Source organism: Poeciliopsis prolifica, unplaced genomic scaffold (genome assembly GCF_027474105.1).
Source record: "Poeciliopsis prolifica strain line A6 unplaced genomic scaffold, Auburn_PproV2 SCAFFOLD039, whole genome shotgun sequence".
In the NCBI taxonomy this organism is placed as follows: Eukaryota; Metazoa; Chordata; class Actinopteri; order Cyprinodontiformes; family Poeciliidae; genus Poeciliopsis; species Poeciliopsis prolifica.
This window is the reverse complement of record NW_026562414.1, coordinates 5,683,651-5,709,258: the sequence shown is the minus strand read 5'-3', so window position 1 is coordinate 5,709,258 and position 25,608 is coordinate 5,683,651. Positions and strand designations below refer to the sequence as shown.

Here is a 25,608-nt window from a genome sequence, read left to right as displayed (position 1 = left end):
TATTCATCTAAACATTGTTTACAACAGTTTACTCTAAAACCTAAAAATATGCATTCATTAAAATAATTAGTGCTAAAAAAAATCTAAGGTAGAAAGGCTTCCCTGTTCTTAAAAAATATCTAACATTTTCTATTCATGAGATAAATCATCCACTTATGACTTCTTTAATAGATTATATTTTAAAAAGTAATGTCAAAGAACTAGATTGTTTATTTACTATTTGTGTGTCTTATTGTAGCAACAGTCTAACAAAAAAAACACACATACTTGCAATTTAACTTTAAATTTATCAACAAATAAATGACTTGGCACATCCTTGTCTTTTATTTACGGCTATTTATCAACACCAATACAAAAACTTTACCATTTATTTTATTTTATTTTATTTTATTTTATTTTATTTTATTTTATTTGATTTGATTTTATTTTATTTGATTTTATTTTATTTTTCAGCTCAATTTGGCTTTGCTCGTTCATATCTTTGATCTTATTTTGAAAAATTCTTACCGGAAGCTCCAGTTCTGTTTTGCGTCAAACATTCGGCTCCTCACCGCGAGCCGACTTCCACGCTGCTGGCGGCGCGCGTGGAGCACATCTCTACCATTTCTTCTGCTCGTTTAACCGCCAAACTCTCCAACTTCGCCTCCTTTCACCTTTGTTTTCCTTTCATTGACTCAACATACACTTCCGCTTCTAGCTAACCCTTTTTGACTCTTAAAGCTCGTCTTTATCTCTGTTTTATTCATCCCGTGCATCTCGCGCACTGTGTGGCGCAAGGTTCACGTGGGCACCGTTCTTTAAACAGCAAGCCTGTTAGCTTTAGCTTTTTGACTGGAAAAAATGGCAACTTTAGCTACTCTGATTCTGGAAGATGGAGAAAGATTTAGGGGGCGACTTTTTGGTGCCAATGTGTCTGTATCGGGAGAAGTTGGTAAGTAATATGAAAATGTTAGCTATACTATAATTAATGTATATTAACTTTCCTGTCTGTACTAAATATATTGGATATCTCGCTGCCTTCAGACTGACCTTTTCTATTTTTTTTAAACTGATCTGTGTCCATTTGGAGTCACAGATCACAGTTGTTTATTACCACACTGATAACCTCTCCTTTGTTATCTACAGCATAGTTGTGCTGCCTGATTTCATTCCTCCGATCAATATAACCTGAAATTCTTCCCAAACAGGTTATGATTGCTGTATGATGGAGTCACAGCCAACCAGTTACCCTTCAAAGAAGGAATGAATATCCCTTGTATTGTTAGAATAGTACCACAATATATATTGTTAAAACTTTAAATCCATTTATTTAACAACACAACAATACTACTTCTGAAGCATAACAAGCATAAAATCCAAAGAAAAACTTTGCGCTATGTTAAAAAATTGGAAAAAATACATTTTGGGTATTAAATAAAAACAGAGATGGATTACGTTTTGTGTTGTACTGAGGAATGTTTTGTGTATTTAGTGTTCCAGACCGGCATGGTGGGTTACCCTGAGGCTCTGACGGACCCCTCCTACCGCTGCCAGCTGCTCACTCTCACTTACCCTCTCATCGGCAACTATGGAGTACCAAACGACAAAGAGGGAGAGTTTGGACTTAGCCAGGTAACAACAGCTACTGAAAAATCAGGATTATTTTATTTTTATTTTCTTTGATTAATCGATTAATAATTGGATTGCAAAAAGCACAATTAGTTGACAATTATTTTGATGATGGATTAATAGGATTATTGGTTTCAGTCCTGTTTTCATGTTGTTCTCCTCAGTGGTTTGAATCTTCCAAGATTCACGCTGCAGCTCTGATCATCGGAGAGTTGTCTGAGGATCCCAGTCACTGGAGTTCAGTAAAATCACTCGACCAGTGGCTCAAAGAGCATGGCATTCCTGGGTTGCAAGGTCAGGAAAATCTATGTTCAAGCAAATTCATTCAAAATGAAATGATTGTTTTCCTTTTATTCAGCGTATGACATTTAAAGTTGTTTGTGTAACACTGAAAAACTGAGGCTTTTAAAGTGGTTTTTCTTCTTTCCAGGTGTTGACACTCGCTGTCTGACTAAAAAGATCAGAGAGAAGGGCACCATGTTGGGGAAACTGGTTGTGGATGGGACTCCAGAGGACAGCGTCCCCTTTGATAACCCAGATCAGAGGAACCTGGTCCAGGAAGTGTCTTTGAAGGTAACTCACCCAGAATGTTTATAGTTTTACCAGAGATGCCTGTAAATTCAGCAGGAAACCTAGTCATATATATTATTTCAACCCTGTTTTTATATTTTTCTGATTTATATTCAGTCATTTAAATGTATAGATGAAGCGTACCTGTTGCCAGTTGTGCATAAGGGGCTTAGCGCTGCCTCCTATCAGTGCGGCATGGTACTTTCAGACTTACTTTGTTCATTTACAGCTGACCAAAAAGACTAAATATGACATTCATGAACTATATATGAGGAAAACTATTGATCCTGTCATAAATTTCAATTTGGTATGCATAAATTCATTGTTATATAACATAAATTCTGTGGTTTTTGTGACTCTTTCAAAAATCTACTCTGCCTGGTATTTTGCTACTGATGTCAGTTAATGTAATTTCTGCCTCCAGGAACCAAGAGTATTCAACCCAAGTGGTAGTTTGCGAATCACGGCAGTCGACTGTGGCATCAAGTACAACCAGATCCGGTGTCTGGCTCAAAGAGGAGCCCGCGTTACTGTTGTACCGTGGGACCATCCGCTGGACGCTAACGGTCAGTACTTCACATTGTAAAGTTGTTTTTGGTCAGATTGGACCGCCAGTTGTTTAATGTTGAGGTTCTGGAACATTTCATTTCATTGTTTTCCACAGATTTTGATGGTTTGTTCATCAGCAACGGCCCCGGCGACCCTCAGTTCTGCCAGGCCACCATCAACAACGTGAGGAAGGTGGTCTGTGTGGATCAGCCAAAGCCTGTTTTTGGGATCTGCCTTGGACACCAGCTGCTCTCCTTGGTGATTGGAGCAAAAACCTACAAGATGAAGTGAGTTTTCTCCGTTAAAGAAAAGAGCCATCGCTTAAATCTGGGTTTCAACTTATAACGCTTTACTAAACTCTGAAGAAACAATCAGTATTGTTAGAAAGATAACAGCTTTACGTCTCACAGTCACACCAGATTAAATTATGAGCCTTCAGACTTGATTTTCCCAGAATCCTCCAGCTTTGGCGCTTTCATTCTTTAAGCTGTGAAAAGCAGATTCTCCTGTCCTCAGCAGTTTGGTGTCTCCTGAATGAGCTCTGGAGATTTGGACCGGTCAGAAGCTGCAACATAAACCCAGCGACCCTGAACCCGAAAGGCACAGCGAAGCGGAGATTAGACAGCCTGTTGTTAGGCAGCTTTTATCAGGACAGCGACGTTGCCACTGCTTAGGGGAGTGCTGCTTACCTCCTCAGTTTGTTTGGACTCAATGTTACAAACTACAGCTATGCAGATGTTTTCTTCCCTGTTTTTAACCATTTGATTTCCTTTTAAAAGAAAATAATTCTGAAATGAGAGTTTTAAAGGGGTTCAAAATTGCAGAGTTATATTGTAGTGATTGTGGAGTTATAGTATTTTCTCAGGGTAGAAATTCAAATTTATCCCTTTGAATTTGGCTAATTTCTAACAAAAATAAGTCTATTGGAAAAGAAAAAAATTATTTTTAATGCTCAACTTGAAGTTGATGTGTTTAATAAAATACAGTAAAAGTCATACATATGGCAAACGGATAATTGTGTGCATGGAGTTAATTCAAAATATAATAGAAAAATGAATACAAATAAAATAATAATAATAATAATAATTTATAATTACAATAATAAGAGCATAATTGGTACCAAAAACTTGAATAAAAGCAAAATTTAAAAAAATTGTAGCAGACTGATGGAAAAAATCAATGCCAAATATGATTATAATAAATCGCAGAATTAATAAAAAAATGAAATTTATTAATAGCTAAATTAATAAATAAAATGAGGAATAAATAAGATTAAAACTAATTTTGCCAATACTTCCACTGTTACTACAAATAATATTAATGTTTCCAAACAAACTATAAATGATACATCTTGTTATATTTTTAAAATGAAAAATGTCTAACTTTTCTTGGTTATAATTTCAGGTACGGTAATCGTGGCCACAACCAGCCGTGCCTCCATAACGGAACCGACCGCTGCTTCATCACCAGTCAGAACCACGGCTTTGCTGTCGACCCCGACACCCTGCCCAGCGACTGGGACGTTCTGTTCACCAACGCCAACGACCACACCAGCGAGGGCATCGTGCACAACTCTAAACCTTTATTCAGGTAAATGTTTGATCCACTGAAGACTCACAGCAGAGTTCGTGTGAATAAAATCAGACATGTTCTCATCTTCCAGCGTTCAGTTCCACCCCGAGCACATGGCCGGACCCACAGATCTGGTCAGCTTGTTTGATGTTTTTCTCGACACAGTCAAAGACTTCAAAGAGGGCAACACAGGAAAAGCTGGTATTTACATCCTCCCTGCATTATAAAATCAAAATTATGTAACATTAAACAGATTAGAAATTTAAAAGGGCAGATACTTGATTTTTACTATTTTATTTCAATTATGTAAAAGCAAATAAGACTGAAATGATTAATCGGATTCATTTAGATTAATTATGGTAAGTCCTCATCTAACTTAGTAATTAGTTGAGGACTGTTTAAATAATTTTGTTTAAAATTGCAGCTTGCTAAGAAAAATATATTCAAAGTAGTAATTAAGACAAAACTGTAGAAAAACCTTTGAAAATATATTTTAGCCAAGACTCCTCAACTTGCTTCAAATTCACTGACAGCAATGATGTTTAATTGCATTTTAGGCAATAAAATGTTTATTACTATTATTATAAAATGTAATTATTTACATTTAATTATTTAAAATGTCTTGCCTGAAAAATCTGTAGAATGTGACCATTTTGTTTTATCCGATTAAATTAATTACTGAAATAATCATTAGTTGCTTCCTTATAATTTATGTGTTTTGTTTCCAGTGAAGCAGCGTTTGACGGACCACCTCACATACTCTGGTGCCCCAAAGACCGATGAGGTTGTCAGGCCCAAGAAAGTCCTCATCCTGGGTTCTGGAGGGCTCTCCATCGGACAAGCCGGAGAGTTCGACTACTCCGGATCTCAGGTCCGACATTAAAGAACTATTTCCTTTAAGATTATTATAATACATCCAAATAAATGTACATTTACAATAGAAACCACATGCCTAAGTTATTTTTCAGTCTGAAATTAAATCTGTTTTAAATCAGTTTGAAATTACCAAAACTATTTCTATTTGCTCAATGAGAAAAAACTTAACCAAAACATTTTTCCCCTCATTTTCATTGTATATTGTGGTTAAGTATTAAATTTGAGCAGGTTATTTACCCACAATATTAATTACATTGTTTCAATGTAAGAACATACTATTACTGTTTCTAATCATTCAATGATTTATTGATCGGTTTATATTTTGTACTTCGGACAAAGTTATTGGAATTAGAAGATTATTTTGTTAAATTAGAACTTTGTGTGAGAGAAATTTCAAATATAAAATTGCTCTATATTTTAGTTTAGAATGTGGAACACAATCACAAAAATATTAATTGTGACAAATAAGGTCATATCATAATAAATTGAAACTTTTTTCTTTTTCAGTTTGTATTGTTTTTGAAAACTTCCAGCATTACCCTGAAAATGCTTGTAAAGTGCTTGAATTATACTGTACTAACGCTTTACATTCCAGTATTTTTATCTATTTTTAATTTTAACTCACTGTTTCCCTTTGCAGGCTATAAAGGCTCTGAAGGAGGAGAACGTCCAGACTGTGTTGATCAACCCCAATATTGCCACAGTGCAGACGTCCAAAGGCCTGGCTGACAAAGTTTACTTCCTGCCAATCACACCTGATTACGTCACTCAGGTGTGGATTCATCGTTTCCCTTCGATAAACCAAATAATCTTGTAATTAGGGAGAAAGCAGCGATATCAAACACCGCGTCCCGTCTCCAGGTGATAAAGAACGAGCGTCCGGACGGCGTCCTGCTGACGTTCGGCGGTCAGACCGCGCTGAACTGTGGCGTGGAGCTGACCAAGATGGGCGTCCTGGAGAAGTACAAAGTGAGGGTTCTGGGAACGCCGGTCGCCTCCATCGAGATGACGGAGGACAGAAAGATTTTTGTGGAGAAAATGGAGGAGATCAATGAACATGTTGCTCCCAGTGAGGCGGCTCTTTCAGTGGAGCAGGTGAGTAAAAAATTTGACTTTGTGTTATGTAATTATCAGTGTTTCTGCAGTTTTTTTCCAGACTACATTTAATATCCTATCATCTAAAAGTTGTTTCCATATCTGTTGCTCCATTATTCATCAATCCAATCTCTCATTGATATTTTCCTTTCTCAATTTAACATTAATCCACTCTTTCCATTTCTTAATGTTTACGCAGATTATACATTTAGAAACTGATCTATGTAGAAATGTCACATTTAAACTTAATTTATACTTAAAATGCGCAAAAAACAACTAAAAAACTGCAAAAACAAGAATCTTGACGATAAATCAATTTGATCAGATTTTTGGATTTTGAAAATATTTTGGAAAATCTGTTTATGTGGACTTTGAATTTAGGTAAACTCTGCGACAGAATTAGGGTCAAGCTAAGATTATCTTTTTTTTATTTAAAAGGCGATTGACTTGGTAACTTGAGATCTTGGTACCTTTTTTTCTGATTAATACGACTTTTTTCTCATCATTTAAAAATGTTTTTTCTGGTAAAATTGCATCTTAGTTTGGTAATATTATGATTACTTTCATAATTAAACTAAAATTCTTGAAGCTTTGTTCTAATACTCTGCCTTGCAACTCACAGAAGGGATGATTATTCCCTTAATAAGGGAAAATAAACCAACACAAAAAGCTTATTAAAATCATGCCTGGAATGTAAATAATTTGAGATTTTATTTTTAAGCTATATCACCCAGCCCAAGATCACTTTGAATTTAATTTCTAGGCGATTGCTGCTGCAGAGCGCCTGGGATTCCCTGTCCTGGTTCGCTCTGCGTTCGCTCTCGGCGGTCTGGGCTCCGGATTCGCCAACAACAGAGAAGAACTCATCTCCTTGGTAATGTCAGCCTTCGCTCACACCTCGCAGGTCCTTGTAGACAAATCCCTCAAAGGTTGGAAGGAGATCGAGTACGAGGTGGTCCGAGACGCTTACGACAACTGCATCACCGTGAGTACCTTGTGTCAGATTTATTCGATCTGGACAATCTTCTTTTCACTTTAACTTTCCCTTCCTGCTGCTGTTCAGGTGTGCAACATGGAGAACATCGACCCGCTGGGCATCCATACGGGGGAATCCATCGTTGTGGCTCCCAGTCAGACACTAAACGACCACGAGTACAACATGCTGAGAAACACGGCCATCAAAGTGATCCGACACCTTGGCATCGTGGGAGAGTGCAACATCCAGTATGCGCTGAACCCTGAATCTGATCAGGTACACCAAGAACCTGCAACGACGATGCAAACATTATGGATAATTGTCAATTTATTGGATTAAAATTAATTCCCATCAACAGGCCTGACACAATAACAGATTTTGCATACATTTTGGTAAATTGTCCCAGATGTTATTGCAATAAATGATAATATTGTTTTGAGACTATGGCATGTTAATGCAAGTACACACTCTCAAACATAAATAAACATTAATTTCTAATTAACATTTAACAAGAGAACTCAGACATTTTAAACATCCAAAATAAATAAACAAAACAACCTGTAAATTGCACACAGATTCTTCTGTGTGCAAAATTGTCCTTCAATAAAGGGGCTAGATGAGACCAATTCACCAAATGTGAGACTTTTGTCATTCAGTTTTTGGTAAAAAGAGAGGAAAGAGCCAGTCAGTTGTTCAAATTAAAGTTATTGAGCTCATTTTAGTTTATCATCCAGCAGAGGGCGCCACTCAGGTTTGTAAGAAAAGGGCTGCTTTTCAATAGGATCAATCAACTTTATATTGGCTCATTGACTCCATCTGTGCCTGTAAACATGTGTGCGTTGCTGTAATCTTGAATACTCTCTCTGCAGTACTACATCATAGAGGTGAACGCTCGCCTGTCGCGGAGCTCTGCCCTGGCCAGTAAGGCAACTGGTTACCCTCTGGCATATGTAGCAGCTAAACTGGGCCTGGGAATCCCGCTGCCCCAACTCAAGTATGCATTTCAACAACAAATCCTCTAACTTTGCGGCTTTCATTTAAAATTGATCTTTTTTCTGTTGACATATAGCTGCTTCTGATGTGATTTATTTATTTTTTTTCCTTCATCTTAGAAATTCGGTCACCAACTCAACCACAGCAAACTTTGAGCCTAGTTTGGACTACTGTGTGGTGAAGGTACCTCGATGGGATCTCAGCAAGTTTCTGAGGGTTTCCACCAAGATTGGCAGTTCGATGAAGAGCGTTGGTAAGAGAGTTTAATTACATTATCGTTCAATGTTTTCCTCTGTCATTTGAACTGCAAAATTTACTTTGTGATTGTTTTTCTACTCTGCTGCCTCTAGAAACAGTCCAAGCGCCAAGAAAACATCCAGCAGTTTTACTGCAATAAGTTAATGTCTTTTATAGTGGCGAGACTCTTTAGCATTCTTTTAATTGAGTTAATTAAAGGAATGATAATTAATTAATCACAATTTCAAAAACCTCACAATTAAGTCATAATTGCCAGGCAATGCCACGTTACTTGGTCAGTTGGTTTTACCGCAGTGTACAATGGCTGCTGGAAAATACAAGTGTTTTGTTCTTGACTTACTATCCTGAAACTTCTTGCTCCATTCTCGCTGGTTGTGCAGGAGGCTCCACTGCTGCTTTTTAAAGCTATACCGTTGTATAATTGCACAAATGTTTGTAACCATTTTCATGTGCGAGTGTAAATCCTGAGTTGGGAGGAGCTGCCAGTGATATTTCAGTCAGAAATCAACTTATTCTGACTAAAATTGTATCTAAGAATGATTGAGTCATTGATTAATAATCAATTGATTAATAATAGAAATGCCCATTGATTAATAATCAATGACTCAAGGGAAGTAATGAACATATTTTGCATCCTGACTTGAAGTACTCTTCTTCACCTGCAGAGATCTGTTTCATAAGTTTATGCTACCTCAGTTTTCCAGATCTGTTGTGTGGAAAAAAGTTATTTGGGTTTTCAGACTATTTTCCATTCCATATTCGACAGTCATCCGTCTGCTTGTTTGACCCGCCATCTTCTTGTTTGTCCATCAATTCTTTCACTCATCTGTCTGTCCAATCATCCATATGTCTGTTTGTTCACCCATCTGTTTTTCTATCCATCCCTTCTTCCTCCCATCTGTTTGCAGATTCCAAATTTAAACTCTTTTTACAGTAAATTATGCTTTAAGTTCACAGTATTTGCATATTTATATTCTAAAGAAGACAAAAAAGAAACTAATTTTACAACTGTAATAGACATGTTTGTGAAATTCTCTGTAGAATCCTTTTTTTTGTCTTTTTTAGACTCAAATAGCTGCAGGCATTTTTGCCCAATCGTATTGTTTTCACTGAGTTTGAAGTTTAATTAATATGTCCCCACAGGGGAGGTGATGGCCATCGGCCGCAGCTTTGAGGAGGCCTTTCAGAAAGCTCTCAGGATGGTGGATGAGAACTGTGTCGGCTTCGACCACACCATCAAACCCGTCTCCGAGAAGGTTTGTAAATCCTGTCTGGATTTTCCCACGTTTTTATTGACTTACAAAATCTTATCAACCTTTTTTAAATGAATAAATTATTGAAATAATTGATCAACTAACTGGTGTATGCACACTCAGAAAAGGATAATTTGCTTAGAGAACGGCATGTTAAGACAAAACAATGCAAAAATATATACATTTTGCTTTTACAATAAAAAAGAACTCAAGTTGCCTAGGTTTAGTTTGAGTCAGTTCAAATTAAAAATTAAAATTTATTGTGTCCAATTATTAATCAATGACTCAAACAGGTCCGTCCTACTCTGTATTGACAAGCAGAAAGAGTTGAGTTTTTCAAATTTGTCTGTATTTTACAAATTCTTTTTAGCTACAGATGCATCCTTTGCTAGAAATGCCCAAGCTTTCACTAAATGCTGCTGCTGCCTTTATTTGCATATTTTAATGCAGTTCTAAAATTGTATCAAAAGACTTCAGAAGAATCTATCACTGAAAATAGTTGTTAGTTCAGATTTGTTGCAACGCTGACTCCTACCAGAGATCCTTCCTGTTCACAGCCACCCATACATGATACTTGGATGGTATAAGTTATGACATTTGTTTTCCCCTTGGGATAAATGAATTATTTTTGAGTTGAGCTGTATTTATTGGAGTTCGGTCATAGGTCTTTCCTTCCCTCTCCTTTCTGCAGGAGCTGCAGACTCCCACCGATAAGCGAATCTTTATTTTGGCGTCTGCGTTCAAAGCCGGCTACTCGGTGGATCAGCTGTATGAACTCACAAAGATCGACCGCTGGTTCCTGCACAAAATGAAAAACATTGCAGATCACGAGCGACTGCTTGAGAACTACAACCAGGTAAACTGTTAGATCTTTATGAGTTTAGCATTAAAAACAGATTGCACTCTGAATTTTCTTCTTCTTCCTGATAAATCTAGGTGGAGAGCACCATTCCTCTAGAGGTGATGCGTAAGGCGAAGCAGCTGGGCTTCTCAGACAAGCAGATCGCACTGGCTATACAGAGGTGGGTAGGAATCAGGACAGATTCAGTTTGATTGTTTCTTCTCTGCTTTTCTTTAAATCAGTTTTCCTTTCTTGTAGTACGGAGCTTGCAGTCAGAAAGCTGCGTCACGATTACTCCATCCTGCCGGTGGTGAAGCAGATCGACACAGTGGCAGCCGAGTGGCCGGCGCACACAAACTACCTCTACCTGACCTACCACGGCACTGAGAACGACCTGAGCTTCAACGAGCCCCACGTCATGGTCATCGGCTCGGGCGTTTACCGCATCGGCAGCAGCGTGGAGTTCGACTGGTGCGCCGTCGGCTGCATCACGGAGCTCCGCAAGGTACGATCATTGGAAATGGTCAAAATATGGTGCAGTTCTTAAAAGAATGGCTTCATAGTGAATTCATTGACAGATAATAAACTGAGCAAGAAGCGTGCGATAGCCAAGAAAATAACAATCAACAACATCACAGACAATACTCCAGATTTTCTGCTTTTTTTATTGGATTTGACCAAACAAACACGTAACTTACAAACACTTTTTATTTTTATTTATTTATTTTTTACTTTTCTCTATGAAATGTTTGCATGGGCAAGCAAACAGGAACTGGCTTTTCCCCATAAAACGTTTTTCTGTCTTTTCACGATCAAAATCAAATTAAAAATAAAAGGTGTGCAGCGAACGTATGTGTAATGCTCTCACATGTTTGTCATGTTTGATTCCTTCACTTTAAACCTTTTTAAAGAGAGGTAAACCACACGATGATACCAAAGTTATACCAGTTACTTTGCCCAACCTTACTTCAGAATTTCAGTTTCTCTAAACCTGAGCAGCTTTATAATTATTTTTCATCCAAGAGAATTTCCCAGCAGGTAGTTTAAAAACAAATTCAACTGAATTCAAGTTATTAAGTTGTGAACTTCTTTACAGATGGGTTATAAGACCATCATGGTGAACTACAACCCTGAGACGGTCAGTACGGACTACGACATGTGTGACCGACTTTACTTTGATGAAATCTCCTTTGAGGTGAGTCGGCTGTTGAAGCAGATCTCTAAAAGAAACTCTGAGATATTAGGAAGTTTTTGCTTTATTTAGGTGGTGATGGATATCTACGAGAGTGAAAACCCAGAGGGCGTCATCCTCTCCATGGGGGGTCAGCTGCCAAACAACATCGCCATGTCGCTGCACCGCCAGCAGTGCCGCATCCTGGGAACGTCACCTGAGTTCATTGACAGCGCAGAGAACAGATTCAAGTTCTCCAGAATGCTGGACACCATCGGGATCAGCCAGCCTCAGTGGAAGGAGCTTTCAGACACCGACGTACGGCAAGCCGGAAGGACGATCACTTCAATGCCTTGCTCAGTTTTTTAATTCTTCTTTCCCTCCTCCTGCAGTCTGCTGTGAAGTTTTGTGAGACGGTGGGTTATCCCTGCCTGGTCCGACCCTCCTATGTTCTCAGTGGTGCAGCCATGAATGTGGCGTACAGCGACAGCGACCTCGAAAAATACCTGAGCAGCGCCGTGGCGGTATCCAAAGAACATCCTGTCGTCATCTCTAAATTCATACAGGAAGCAAAGGTGAGTTGAATCTACAGCTGGGTAATATAGACGTAAAATTTTATCACATTATTTTGTTGTACGATTCTGATAATCATAAGTTTTAACAGTATGACACTAGCTGTGTCTCCGCTGCACATTTTAACATTTCAAAAATAAATTGACTTAATGTAAACATTAGCAGAATATTGACAATGTTTTGTGTACATTTGTAACAAAAAGACAGAAATTATATCTCCACCAATGCAAATCCTTCTTTAGAACAACAGTGTTATAAACAAGTGTGATTTTTACTACTAAACTGCACACAGTGTGTTCATTACTGATGCTTGACATTTTCATTAAACAGTGAAGAAAATAGTAAAACTATCAATCCCGACAACGGACAGTTTTGGAAGGTTTTAAACATAAGTAATTGGAATTTATTGTGACAATAATAAACTAAAATTTGCATAATTTATGACGATAAATGATCAACTATACAATAATTACACACTTGCGAAAACATTGCCTCTGTTTACGGTTATGGAATTCTTTTTTTGGTGTTTACTAGGAGATAGATGTGGACGCAGTTGCCTGTGATGGGGTCGTGACGGCCATTGCGATTTCTGAACACGTGGAAAACGCAGGCGTTCACTCCGGAGATGCCACTCTGGTGACGCCTCCGCAGGATCTCAACCAGAAAACCATCGAAAGGATCATGATGATCGTTCACGCCATCGGCCAGGAGCTGCAGGTCACCGGACCTTTTAACCTGCAGCTGATCGCCAAGGTGAGCCAGATTTAGGCTTTAAATCTTAATCCTAAATGCATGAATTTTGTTTCTGCACAGGTAGATTTTTATCAATCTGCACTCTGCTGCTGGAATTTCAAGTCAGGGAAAGTTTTGAAATCAGGGAACATTTCTTCAATTGAAGTTATGAGGAATCTGAGCAAGGGATTTTCTAATCCTGCAAGGTCTCACCTTCTTTGGATGAGAAACTTTTTCTGTCATGTTTTTGTTCTCTGTACATAGTTAAAAATGTCTGAACCAACTGATGTGGTGTGTGAATTGTAATCCATGAACTGCCTAAAAACGTTCAATATCCACTTATCACAAACTTCAACTGATACCCAAGGTTCTGTTTGAGAGGAACTAGCTTAATATTTTGAGTTAAAGAAATGCAATTTAATTGACATTATCAGCTCTGATAAGTACTTAATTAAGAAAATCATTCAGCTTATATTAAAGTAATTAACTAACTTTGGCTTACATGGCACATTTCATACCAATAACTGGACACAATATTAATTTCAAGGATTTTTTATTTTGAGTGGACTGCCATTAATTACTTTCATCATACAGCATAGATTGTTAAACAATATTAACTCTTCCCTTCTCTAAAGGACGACCTGCTGAAGGTGATCGAATGCAATGTCCGAGTTTCTCGCTCCTTCCCCTTCGTATCGAAGACGCTAGGAGTGGATCTTGTTGCCCTGGCAACTCAAGTCATCATGGGAGTCGAGGTGGAGCCAGTCGGTCTAATGCGTGGAAAAGGGATCGTGGGAGTAAAGGTAAATCGACTCAAACCAGACGTGCTTCTCTTCTCCTTCGTTTGTTAAAACGATAACTGTGTCTTCCATCCTCCAGGTTCCCCAGTTCTCCTTCTCTCGCCTCGCCGGGGCCGATGTGGTGCTCGGGGTGGAGATGACCAGCACCGGGGAAGTTGCCTGTTTTGGGGAGAACAGATACGAGGCGTACCTCAAAGCCATGCTCTCCACAGGATTCAAAATCCCCAAGAAGAACATCCTGCTCTCCATCGGCAGCTACAAGGTATTTAACATGCTTTGAGTTTAACAGATGTTTATGTGAAAGTGAACCATTATGTGAACAAACTTTTAAAAAGTTAAAATAAAATGTTTCACCAGTAACAGAACAGTTTAATGTTGGAGTTAAGATTCAAATGGTGTGCGATTGCCTTCCTGTGGCGTTAGAACAAGAGCGAGCTGCTGCCCACGGTGAAGGCTCTGGAGTCTCTGGGTTACGACCTGTACGCCAGTCTGGGAACTGCCGACTTCTACACAGAACATGGAGTCAAGGTAGGACTCTCAAAATCAGTTTTTCTTCTATACAACAGCTGAAGGCATCAAAATAACTAAAAAAAAACCCTGCAGCTCCAATGCATAACAGAGCAGCTAGATAGATATCCATATTTACTCTGATTTTTATAAAATGGTCAGAAATAGCCTAGAAAGTGATTGATGTGTAAATGGAATAAATAACTTGATGTTCCATACAGTTTATGAAGTAAAATTTGTATGTCAGCCTTTTCTAAAGAGTCTAAAAGTGAGATTGAAAGTGCAACACTGCGGATATCAGTGTTAATTATCAGGTGGCAGTGTTGCACTGTTTAATAAAGAGTTTTCATTTATACATGCATATGCTGAAGCGATTAATTGATAAGTGAAATTATAATAATAATAATAATGCAAAGACGTTCTCAGAGATGAATACATTTAAATTCTAATCAACGTTTAACACTGGAACTGAAAGACATTTTAAATACTCAAGATAAATATAACAAAAACAACAAATGATGTTGTTTCACAATAAAATAAATTGTGAAGTTTCTGTAAACAAAAATGTCCTTCAAAAAAGGGGCTAGGTGAGACCAGAGCACCAGACTGGAGATGTTTATCATCCAGTTTTTGGTAGAAAGAGAGAAAAGAGAAAACTGATAAATCACGCAAATGGAAAATATTGAGCTTGTTTTCATTTATCGTGTGATTTATTTATTTATTGCCTAGTTCTACCCTGAAGTCCTCAACTTGCAGCTTTTGTTTCAATTGGTTAACAAATCTATTCATCAACTTTTCTTTTCCTCTCGTAATTCAAAAAACAATCAACAACAAATATATTTTTAGCTGCAGATGCATCTTTTGCTACAAATGATCAAGCATTCAACAAAGTAATGTTATGTCATTGTATTTTAGGCAATAAAATGTTTATTTTCTTGTTTCAAAAATGGAGCAAATTATTTGGCACTTTTATTTTTCTAATGTATAAAAAGACTTCAGTGGTTAAATAAAAAATCAGAAGAATGTGCCTGTATTTTTCATCCAATTAATTGTCAGGATAATCGTTTACTACAGTAACCGTCAGTCTGTGTGACCTCGCCGCCTCCTCTCCAGGTGACTGCTGTGGATTGGCCGTTTGAGGAAGATGAGAGCGAAGGCCCCACGAAAGAGCGGCAGCGCAGCATCATGAACTACCTGGAGGAGAACCACTTCGAATTGGTCATCAACCTCTCCATGAGGAACAGCGGCGGCCGACGCCTGTCCTCCTTCGTCACCAAGGGTTACCGGACCAGGCGGATGGCCGTGGACTACTCTGTCCCGCTCATCATTGACATCAAATGCACCAAGCTCTTTGTTCAGGTAACCTGGCACCTTTCCAGGCAATGCTCGTAAAATCTGCTGGGCAGGAACTGAAAATATTCACGTGACGGATTTGTTTTTAGGCTCTGCATCAGATCGGTCGATCGCCGCCTGTGAAAACGCACATCGACTGCATGACTTCCCAAACACTCGTCCGTCTGCCTGGTAAGTTACCACTAAATACCCTCATTATTGTCTGCAGAGTGAAGATAAAAAGTGCTGAATACTTTTGGTTCTCTGTTTTAGCTGATGTAAAAGGACTATCCATACATTTGTTGTTGTCTCCTTTTAAAGTCAGCACATTATGCTTTTAAATCCTTCCTTTTCACACCTACATCTTTCTGTTGTGTTTTTTATGAAGTGGAGCTTCAGTGTTTTGTTCTGTATCTGCACATTGACCTCTGAACTGAGGCGTGTCTGAGAGTCACCTGTCTGTTCAAATGCAACTGAGGCACTTATGATGAAGGAAAAATACTAAACATTGTTGGCCTGTCACCTAATAATAAGCAAAAAATCTATTAATCCCATGATTAATTCAAATTAACTCAATAATTTCCATTTGAAAAAATTATTGTTTTTCCCTTTTCTTTCTCCAAAAACTGGATGATGAAAGTCTTCAGTCTGGTACTTTGTCTAGCCGCCATTTTTAAAGACATTTTTGTAACCAGAAACTTCAGAATTCATTTAATTTGATGTTTTTGTTGTTTTATTTATTTTGAATAAATAACAGTTTGTTGATCTGTGAGAAAGTGTTTTTGAGTTATTATGCCATTTCCAATATTTTACTTGAAAATGGTGTCAAAATAATATTATTATAGTGCAATATCTTCTGGGTAATACAATTAATTGATTTATCACCCACCTCTAATATAGATAAATTTTCTCTAGAAATAATTTTCTTACCTGTTAGCCTATGAATTCAGCCTAAAATGACCACTTTAAATTGGCTTGTTGTTGATCTCCAGGTCTAATCGATGTCCATGTTCACCTCCGGGAACCCGGTGCCACCCATAAGGAGGATTTCTCCTCCGGCACGGCCGCCGCTCTAGCAGGAGGCGTCACTCTGGTGTGCGCCATGCCCAACACGTCGCCTGCCATCACAGACGCCAGCACTCTGGCGCTGGCACAGAAGGTACGCTTCCAGACAGAAATCATTAGAAGTAGAAATTCTAGATGAACATCTGTAAAAAGTCTTTTGTTTGACCAGGAATATTTGATCAGATATGGCATTAAATGTGTAATGTGTCATCAGCTTGCCAAAGCGGGCTGCCGCTGTGACTACGCCCTGTATGTCGGCGCTACGTCAGACAACGCTGCCACCCTGCCATCCGTCGCCGCCCAGACTGCAGGTCTGAAGATGTACCTGAACGACACGTACTCCACCCTCAAGATGGACAACGTCTCTCTGTGGATGGAGGTTGGTTAAATCAACTCATATTATCCAAAAAGTACAAACGTTTTCTGAAAGTTTTCACCTCAAAGCTCTGCACCAGTTCAAAATATCTTTTGTTTTTTTTTTCTTCACATTTTGTACGTCACATTTAAAGAAAAGACCATCTTTAAATTATTTCTTATTAAATAAAACAGTCCCTTATGGGAAGTACCATTTTAAGAGGAATAATCCATCACCATCTTTATTCACTTCTTAAAAAAAAATTTTTTTTAACATTTGCATTTCCATACTCAGTAACGCTTTGAAAGAACTTTTAAAAAGTTAAAATTTTTAAAAGATGCAAACTATTTGCATTTCTTCAATATGTAACAGGTATTTGCCCAAGTTATTATAAGTATTTTACAAAAGAATGAAATTAATTTCAAACCTTTAAAATACTTAAAAGGTACATATTTTACTTTCTTTTCTTAAAGGGGAAGTATTATGTTAAATATTTATTTTTAGCTTTACATTATGTTAGAATGTTATTCCCTTATCAAAAACGTTTTTCTAGCTTCTGCCTCACAGGGAAGCATCTCTTCCCTGTGAGGCCCTCATTCAGCTCCTTCAGACTAGTCTGCTGCAATCAGCAAACATCTGGTGGAACTGTACTTCTGCTGAGCTCCTTATAGGAGCTACTTATCAGTGAAATGCTTGTAAAAACGTTGATAATAGAGGAGCCATGTTGTCATGACTTACTCAAGTCTGAGTTCCTGAAAGATCAGGAGTTTTAAAGAAACAAAGGCCCAATTTCAAGGCGCTAAGTTATGAAATCACATTTCTTTCAAGTCATATTTGATAAGCAGCATTTTTATATAAACTGAAATTAAAATAATTACTTTATCATTCTTTGCAGCACTTTGAGAACTGGCCCAAGCAGATGCCCATCGTCGCTCACGCTGAGAAGCAAACGGTTGCTGCCGTCCTGATGGTGGCGCAGCTCTACCAGCGTCCCGTCCACATCTGCCACGTGGCCAAAAAGGAGGAGGTAAGTCACCGTCCATATTCAGCTGGACGAGGCAGACCTAACATCTACAAATCTTCCATCACTGATGAGTTGTTTTGTAGATCCTGGTCATCCGAGCCGCTAAGCAGAAAGGCATCCAGGTGACGTGTGAGGTTGCCCCCCATCATCTGTTCCTGTGCGAAGAAAATGTGACGGAGATCGGAGAGGGGCGAGCGCAGGTCCGACCGATGCTTGGAGCCCGCGAGGACATGGAGGCGCTGTGGGAAAACCTGGACGTTATAGACTGCTTCGCTACGGATCATGGTTAGTGAGCGCCAATTTTAGGCGATTTCACAAAGTAAAGGGGATCTATTCTGCAAAATTCACATTTTGCACATTTTTATACTTTTATTTTGCTCTCAACTGCCTCTAAAAACAGCCCAAATACCAGGGTGAGCATGTATTGTATCATTTACCATTTATTGACGTACATTTTTATAAGAATTTTGATTTATTGTTTTTACCATAAATTCCAATCAGTGCTGTTTGAAATCGCTCATCGCTATCCGTATTGTTGGGATTAGTTTTATTGTTTTCTCACGTTATCTTAGAACGTGTTTTGCAATAGGTATCAATTAATGAACTAAAAATTATAATGAGCATATCCCGTCTATTGTGGAGTCTACAGACCGACCCTAACCTGTTTAAGGAAGCGCAACAGATCACCTTTAGTTTTATTTCCTGTTGTCGACAGCTCCTCACTCTGTAGAAGAGAAGAGCGCCGAGCGTCCTCCTCCCGGTTACCCCGGCCTGGAAACGATGCTGCCGCTGCTGCTGACCGCCGTCAGCGATGGCCGCCTCACTCTGGATGACATCATCAGGCGTCTCTATGACAACCCCCGCAAGATTTTCAACCTGCCTGTTCAGGAAAACACCTACGTAGAGGTACGTCATCAAGGCTCAGGCTTTTTCTTTGTTTTACCAAGGAGATTCCCGTAGGAACTGTAAAAGAAGGAGAATGACATGTATTAAAGAAATGGTGTGACAAAAATAATCACTAAATTGTGGCAAGATAAAATTTTTATATATAGTAACAAGAAAATGTAAAAGATATGTTGCTCATGATAAAATGTATTGACATAAATTAAGTGTATGAAGTAATTCTACTTTAAAATATTTTTCTTGTTTTGTCAGGTGGATTTGGAGCAAGAGTGGGTTATTCCTCAGTCAATGCAGTTTACCAAGTCCAAGTGGACGCCGTTCCAAGGCCTGAAGGTGAAGGGTAAAGTTCTCCGGGTTGTCCTGCGCGGAGAGGTGGCCTACATCGACGGACAGGTGGACTTCTTGCTCCACATCATCTGTTTCATGACTGTTTTATTGAGTTTAAAGTAGAATATCTGTCCTCTTCAGGTTCTGGTGCCCCCTGGTTACGGTGAGGATGTGAAGACCTGGGCTGCTGCTTCCATACACTCAGCTGAACCAGTTAAAGACATCCCACTGGTATTCAACCTGAAACCGTAAAAAAAAAACCAAGTATCATGAGATCATTTTTATTCAGAAAGTTTGTTTCCCGTTCCATCAGTCTCCGGAGCGACTGCGTCCGACTCCTCCTCGTGAAGGACACGTCCGGACCAGAGCTCCAAGTCCCAGACGCGCTCCGGTAGAGTCCCGTTTCCTTCTGCCGCCAAGACTCCACCGTTCCTCTGATCCTGGTCTGCCACCAGGTACTACAATACCCATCATGCCTCAACGCGGTAAAACATTCTGTCAATAGATCATGTTAATTTCACTAAGCTTTCATTTTTAATAAACCTGTAACACTCGAACGAGCAGACATTTTAAAAATAAAAATAAAAAAATGGGCAAAGGAACTGAAACGACAAACATTGTCTGATGTTCTGATGTCAAATGTTAATAGGAATACAGTTATTGAGAGATGTTCCAGAGGAACATCATTGTTCATGGACATGGACATGCTTGTGTTTTACTGATTCCTGTAGACCTGACCATGGTCCCGCCTTCCGGTTCTGGTGACAGCTACACTCATCCTCCGCCTCTGTCCAGGCTGCTCTCCCCTCTGTCCGAGTCCAAACAGATGACTCCCTCCCAGGTGCCCCACTTCCAGACGTCTCCCCTGCTTCACCCACTGGTGGGGCAGCACATCCTGACTGTCAGCCAGTTCAGCAAAGAGCAGGTACCTCCATGACAAAAACTCATGCAGGACATAAATATGACTGTAGTTCGGTTAAATCACAATCAAGTTTTATTTTTTGCTTTTTTTTTTCAGATGTCCCACCTTTTCAATGTTGCTCACACTTTGCGGTTGTTGGTTCAGAAAGAGCGAAGCCTGGAAATCTTGAAGGTAATTTATCTTAGAATGTGTTTTGCAAAATTTACATGTTTTATGTTTTTGAACTTTTTTGTCATAAATTGATGTTCTTTGTTCTCAACATGTGTTAAAAACCAAAGAATAAAAATGTTAATAGTTTTGGAAGCGGACACTTCTGATACGTAATGGCAAATTGTTCCATAACTTAAATATGAAATAAAATCACATTTGCATGTGCTGTAGAATGACTGATGGAAAAGTCGGTAATTTTGTTGTTGACACAGAAACTACTTGCTGTGTTCTTGTTGATTATGCAGGGGGCTCCACGTCTGCTTTTCAAAGATGTACATTTGTATCATTGCACAACCTTTTGCAGCCATTTTCACATGTGATTGTAAACGTTGAGTTTCTGCTTTAAGGGTAAAGTCATGGCGTCCATGTTCTACGAGGTCAGCACTCGAACCAGCAGCTCCTTTGCAGCAGCCATGCAGCGTCTGGGCGGCTCCGTCGTGCATTTCAGCGATTCCACGTCTTCCTCCCAGAAGGGAGAGTCCCTGGCAGACTCTGTTCAGACCATGAGCTGCTATGCTGACGTCCTGGTGCTCCGACACCCGACTCCTGGAGCTGTGGAGGTGGGTTTCTGGATCTACACACATTCTTAGGAACTTCAGACAAGACGACACTTTCAAGGTTTCAAATAATTATGGAGTGTAACTTCATTCCTATTTAAAAAATGAAGACCAGAGAAACGAGTTTACGCACATGGATCCTGAACCTTTAAGAACATATTTTGTTTATATTTTCAATTTAAAGTCATAATTTAAATTTTGTAAAGGACTGTTACATGTAATTGGGACTACCGGTGAATTATTTTTTTTTCCATGAACTGGAATCACATCTCTTTCCTTTTTAAAAGTTTCATCATTTTTGTCATATCTGAAAACATAACTTCCTCCATAAATTAGTTTCTGAGGTTTTATTTTCTTACTCTAGTTCAGTAGATCAGTGTGGATGCAAAGTCTTCTCCAGTCAGGTGGTAAGGAGGTTTTTTTAATCGAAGATTTGAGTGGAAGAAGCTTTGGCTGATTGGTTTGCTCTTGAATTTTTAAATGCTAACATTACCTGCAGTTGTTAGCATTTGTTAATTTGTACCATAGAACTGAAAATGTTTAAATGCAACAAATGCTTAGAAAATTTGTATCGGATTCATATCTGATTTAGGGTGTTTATACACCTGTTAAGAGAACCAGTAAACTTGGTTTGACTGGAAACCAAAAATACAACAATTGTTAGATTTTCAGCTGGTACAATTCTCTTTCACGCTGTCAAACTAAGTAAACCCTTTGAGCAACCTGTTCCTCTCCTCACTTGGGGGGGTGCTGCATCAAGAACTTCTGAAAGAAACAATACAAAAATCTCTGAAGAAGACACTGAGTGGAATTTTCTTTCTCACCAAATGGACAGATTTTATGAAGCTCATGGTGTCAAATTTTAGTAGCAGTAGTAAGATTTCTGTTTTGTCTTTGGTAAAATACCATAAGCCACTTCTTTTGCATTTGTTTTGATTGAATTTACCCAGAATGCCCGGCAGTGTAGTCTGTTTTCTGCTTTTGGAGTATTCTCCGAAACCAATGTTTGTAAGCAGACCGGAGTTCACTTTTTTGATCTGCACCAGAGTTTGATCTGCACCAGAGTTTGATTGCGCATTCACATTTCCACAAACAAGCCAGACTTCCCAGGTAAACGAACTAGAGTTCGATTAGAGCTCACTGAACAGGACCGGTGTGAAAGTCTTCATGATGCCACATGTGGAAGTAGCACAACAGTCATTTTTTGGAAGAGAAGAGTGAAAAGATTGCAGTGAAAAAGTCGAATACGGGCCAAAAAAAAAGGAGTCAGATTTAGGTGGTATCTGCTTGCTGTGACTAAAACGTAAAACAAGCATGACTTTAACCTAAATGCTCATTTTACAGCAAAACGCAAATACTGTTGGCATCCATTGGAAATTGCTATGAAAATTATCCACATTACAAGTTAGACACAAAACCATACCAGTGCTCTGTTCTGGCTGCATAATTTGTGAACCAGTTTAGTATGTTAACACTGTTATATTCTGCAGAATGCATCCCGTCACTGCCGTAAACCAGTGATAAACGCCGGCGACGGCGTCGGGGAACATCCCACCCAGGCCCTGCTGGACATCTTCACCATCAGGGAGGAACTTGGGACGGTCAACGGGATGACGGTAAAACCTGGGAAACTCAGATCCTGACCTGGATCAGGAGCACAACACTTACGGTTTGTTTTTCTTCTAGATCACGATGGTTGGAGACCTGAAACATGGCCGCACCGTTCACTCTCTGGCCAAGCTGCTGACTCAGTACCGCATCACTCTGCGCTACGTAGCGCCTAAAAACCTCCACATGCCTGCAGAGATCATCAGCTATGTGGCTTCGAAGGGCATCAAGCAGGTGAACAGCATAATTTCTTAAATGAGCAAAGGACAAAAATACCAAGATATTATGCAACCACAGTAAATAAGGCTTTCATATAATGGAAAAAAATCTAAAACTAATTCAATTTTATGTTACACATGTCAATTAATCACAATTAATGTAATTAATCGTTTCAGCCCTCGTTTGAAGATCCCTAATTTATGTTTACATTCTCAGTGAAGCGATTGGTCAGAGTGGAGGAAGACATTTTTAGCTTATTGTATGGGAAAATGTCTTGATCCATTTTTCACTCATCACTATAACTTTTTCAGTAATATTAAGGAATCATTGAAGTAAAACTAGATCTTATTTCTTGCTGAAAAGATACTTGTAAGTTTGTACACATGAAAAAAGATTAAACTAATGTATTTGCACTAGAGAATTGACCAAAAATACTTTAAGATTTTGTGTTTTTGCAGTGCACAGATGAACCCAGAGAGTAAAAATGACTTCCAGCATATAAACTGATTAGTTTTACTTTTGTAACAGGAAGAGTTTGACAGCATTGAGGAAGCTCTGCCTGAGACGGATGTCCTGTACATGACGAGGATCCAGAAGGAGAGATTTGGATCTGAGGATGAGTACAAAGCTGTAAGTTGGGTTTTGGTTTTAAACATTCAGAGAATGTTATGAAGTAGAGCTGCGACTAATGAGTATTGTAGAGATCGATTCATCTACCGATTATTCTGACAATTAATGGGAATAAAAATGGCAAATTCTCGAGTTTTTTGTATTTAACCATTTATTAGAAATACATAAAAAGATGTGATAAACTAATAATTAACATTTTATTGCCTAATATGTAATACTGTAACATTCCTTTAGTAAATTAGAACCCAGCAAAGTTAAAATTATACCACTTGAGATGCTAAAACAGATTTACAGATTATTTGATTTTTATCTTAAATGCAAAATTTACATCCTCTGAACATTTTTGGCTCTTTTGATGAAGTATTGTTTTTCCCCAAATTACATTTTTTGAGTCTTTTTCTTTTTTGTTTATTTACTCCTGTTAGTGATTAATTATTACTAAATTATTTGATGATTATTTCAATAATCCATTAAGTAACATTGTATTGCCTAGTGTGCAATAACATAGCATGCAGTTAGTAAATCTGAATTAATTGAAGCTAAAACTATAGTTGTTGATTATTTCGATTCGTCACAATTAATCGTTCCAGTCCAGTTATGAAGATCCTTAATTTCTTGTGTTTTTATTAGTGTTTTGGTCAGTTCATCCTCACTCCTCACATCATGACTGTTGCCAAAAAGAAAATGGTGGTGATGCATCCACTGCCCAGGGTCAACGAAATCAGGTGAGCTCCTTTTTTATTGTGCAGTGAAGCTCATTCAAGAAGCAAAAGCTTTTCGGAGTAACTTGATTTTTTCCTTTTGTCCCGTCAGTCCGGAGGTGGATACAGACCCCAGGGCTGCATATTTCCGTCAAGCTGAGAACGGCATGTATATCAGAATGGCCCTCCTGGCCACCGTACTTGGCAAATAAATCCATATTCCAGTTACTTGTAGCACAACAGGTGAAAGTTGGAAGCGCTACAATGCAATATTTCTGTTTTTTCCTGAAAATCTGTAAAAATGTTATTAGCAAGATGACAGGAGAACATATTGTAGATCATTAGTTTTAGTTAGTTTCTAAGATGTTGCTTTAATGTTACACTTTTATGCCTGGTTTTTTTCCTATTTGAAGCTATTTGGTGGATGTTGGTGGGACTCTTAAAGGAATTTGAAAACAGATTATTCCTTTATGCTTATGAAATGCATATTCTGTTGGCTAGAGGGACCAGTTCTGCTCTGACCAATCATGATACCAGCTGTTGTGGAAAATATGCATTTTCTAGTAGAATATTCCTTAAAACTTGATTAGTGAAAATAGAAAAACACAGGTGTTCTTTAACCGTTGTCTGTTTATAAGTATCAACTGTAACTGTCAAAGCTTTCTTTTATTGTAACTATTTTTTTAAAAAATGTTTTTTAGTAAAAAAGTGTTGTTGAACCTGAAAAATAAAAAGATTTTTCCAAATCTATTGTAAAAATTGGTGTCAGAATAATTTGAACGATAAATGGTAGCAATGTTTGACATAAAGACGTCTGGCTTAAGATTTGATAGCACTAAAACAAACATTACTAAAAACTAGACTAACTAAAGGCTTATAAACAATACTCAACAACATTAATCTATTTTATTATTACATAACATTTTAAAAAAAACTTTTTTCAGGGCCGGCCCAAAGCAAAGCAAACTCAGCAGCCGCATGGGGCTCCAGATGTGGAACTGATTTTAAAAGAAATTTTCAAAAATTAAGATTTCTATGTGACTATATTAACAAAAACAAACAAATTCATTATAAGGTTTACAATATATGTTTGATAATGTATGTGGAAATCTTTCATATTAAAAAAGAAACATTAAAAAAATAAATTGCTCTTTCCCGCCCCCTGATGGCCGCGGTATGTACTGCACGGTAACGTGAGTGCATATCCAAACCTCCAAAGCTCTGGTGGAAGATAAGCAACTAAAACAATGTAGCACAAAATAACTTATCCTTCAGGGAGAGAGAATAGAATAAATACAAGATAAAGTTTTTCTTGGTAATGTTTATCAGAAAGAATTTTGTAGCTGCTAATAGAAACTTAGCTTAATAGCGACCTTGAACG

At 38.3% G+C, this 25,608-nt stretch overlaps 1 protein-coding gene across 2 annotated transcripts; it reads left to right on the top strand.

Moving 5' to 3' along the window:
- The first annotated feature begins 569 nt into the window (after positions 1-569).
- cad (carbamoyl-phosphate synthetase 2, aspartate transcarbamylase, and dihydroorotase) lies at positions 570-24,973 on the top strand. 2 transcript variants are annotated; one of them, XM_055054401.1, is made up of 44 exons: positions 570-931; positions 1,472-1,611; positions 1,773-1,902; positions 2,039-2,181; positions 2,603-2,744; positions 2,843-3,014; positions 4,132-4,317; positions 4,391-4,500; positions 5,028-5,170; positions 5,816-5,947; positions 6,037-6,270; positions 7,034-7,255; positions 7,334-7,522; positions 8,116-8,240; positions 8,359-8,492; positions 9,641-9,753; positions 10,442-10,606; positions 10,687-10,772; positions 10,850-11,096; positions 11,688-11,786; positions 11,856-12,080; positions 12,155-12,337; positions 12,870-13,088; positions 13,703-13,870; positions 13,947-14,129; positions 14,291-14,395; positions 15,488-15,733; positions 15,817-15,898; positions 16,699-16,865; positions 16,986-17,150; positions 18,022-18,153; positions 18,234-18,435; positions 18,866-19,056; positions 19,306-19,446; positions 19,522-19,611; positions 19,694-19,835; positions 20,112-20,305; positions 20,399-20,473; positions 20,860-21,072; positions 22,560-22,685; positions 22,756-22,911; positions 23,425-23,526; positions 24,157-24,251; positions 24,340-24,973. In XM_055054401.1, the coding sequence occupies exons 1-44, from the start codon at positions 841-843 to the stop codon at positions 24,437-24,439; spliced, it is 6,705 nt and encodes a 2,234-aa protein (XP_054910376.1). In that variant the 5' UTR covers positions 570-840; the 3' UTR covers positions 24,440-24,973. The 2 variants fall into 2 exon arrangements, with proteins under 2 accessions (XP_054910376.1, XP_054910375.1); XM_055054400.1 differs by having other exon boundaries at positions 19,694-19,865.
- The last annotated feature ends 635 nt before the right edge of the window (positions 24,974-25,608 follow it).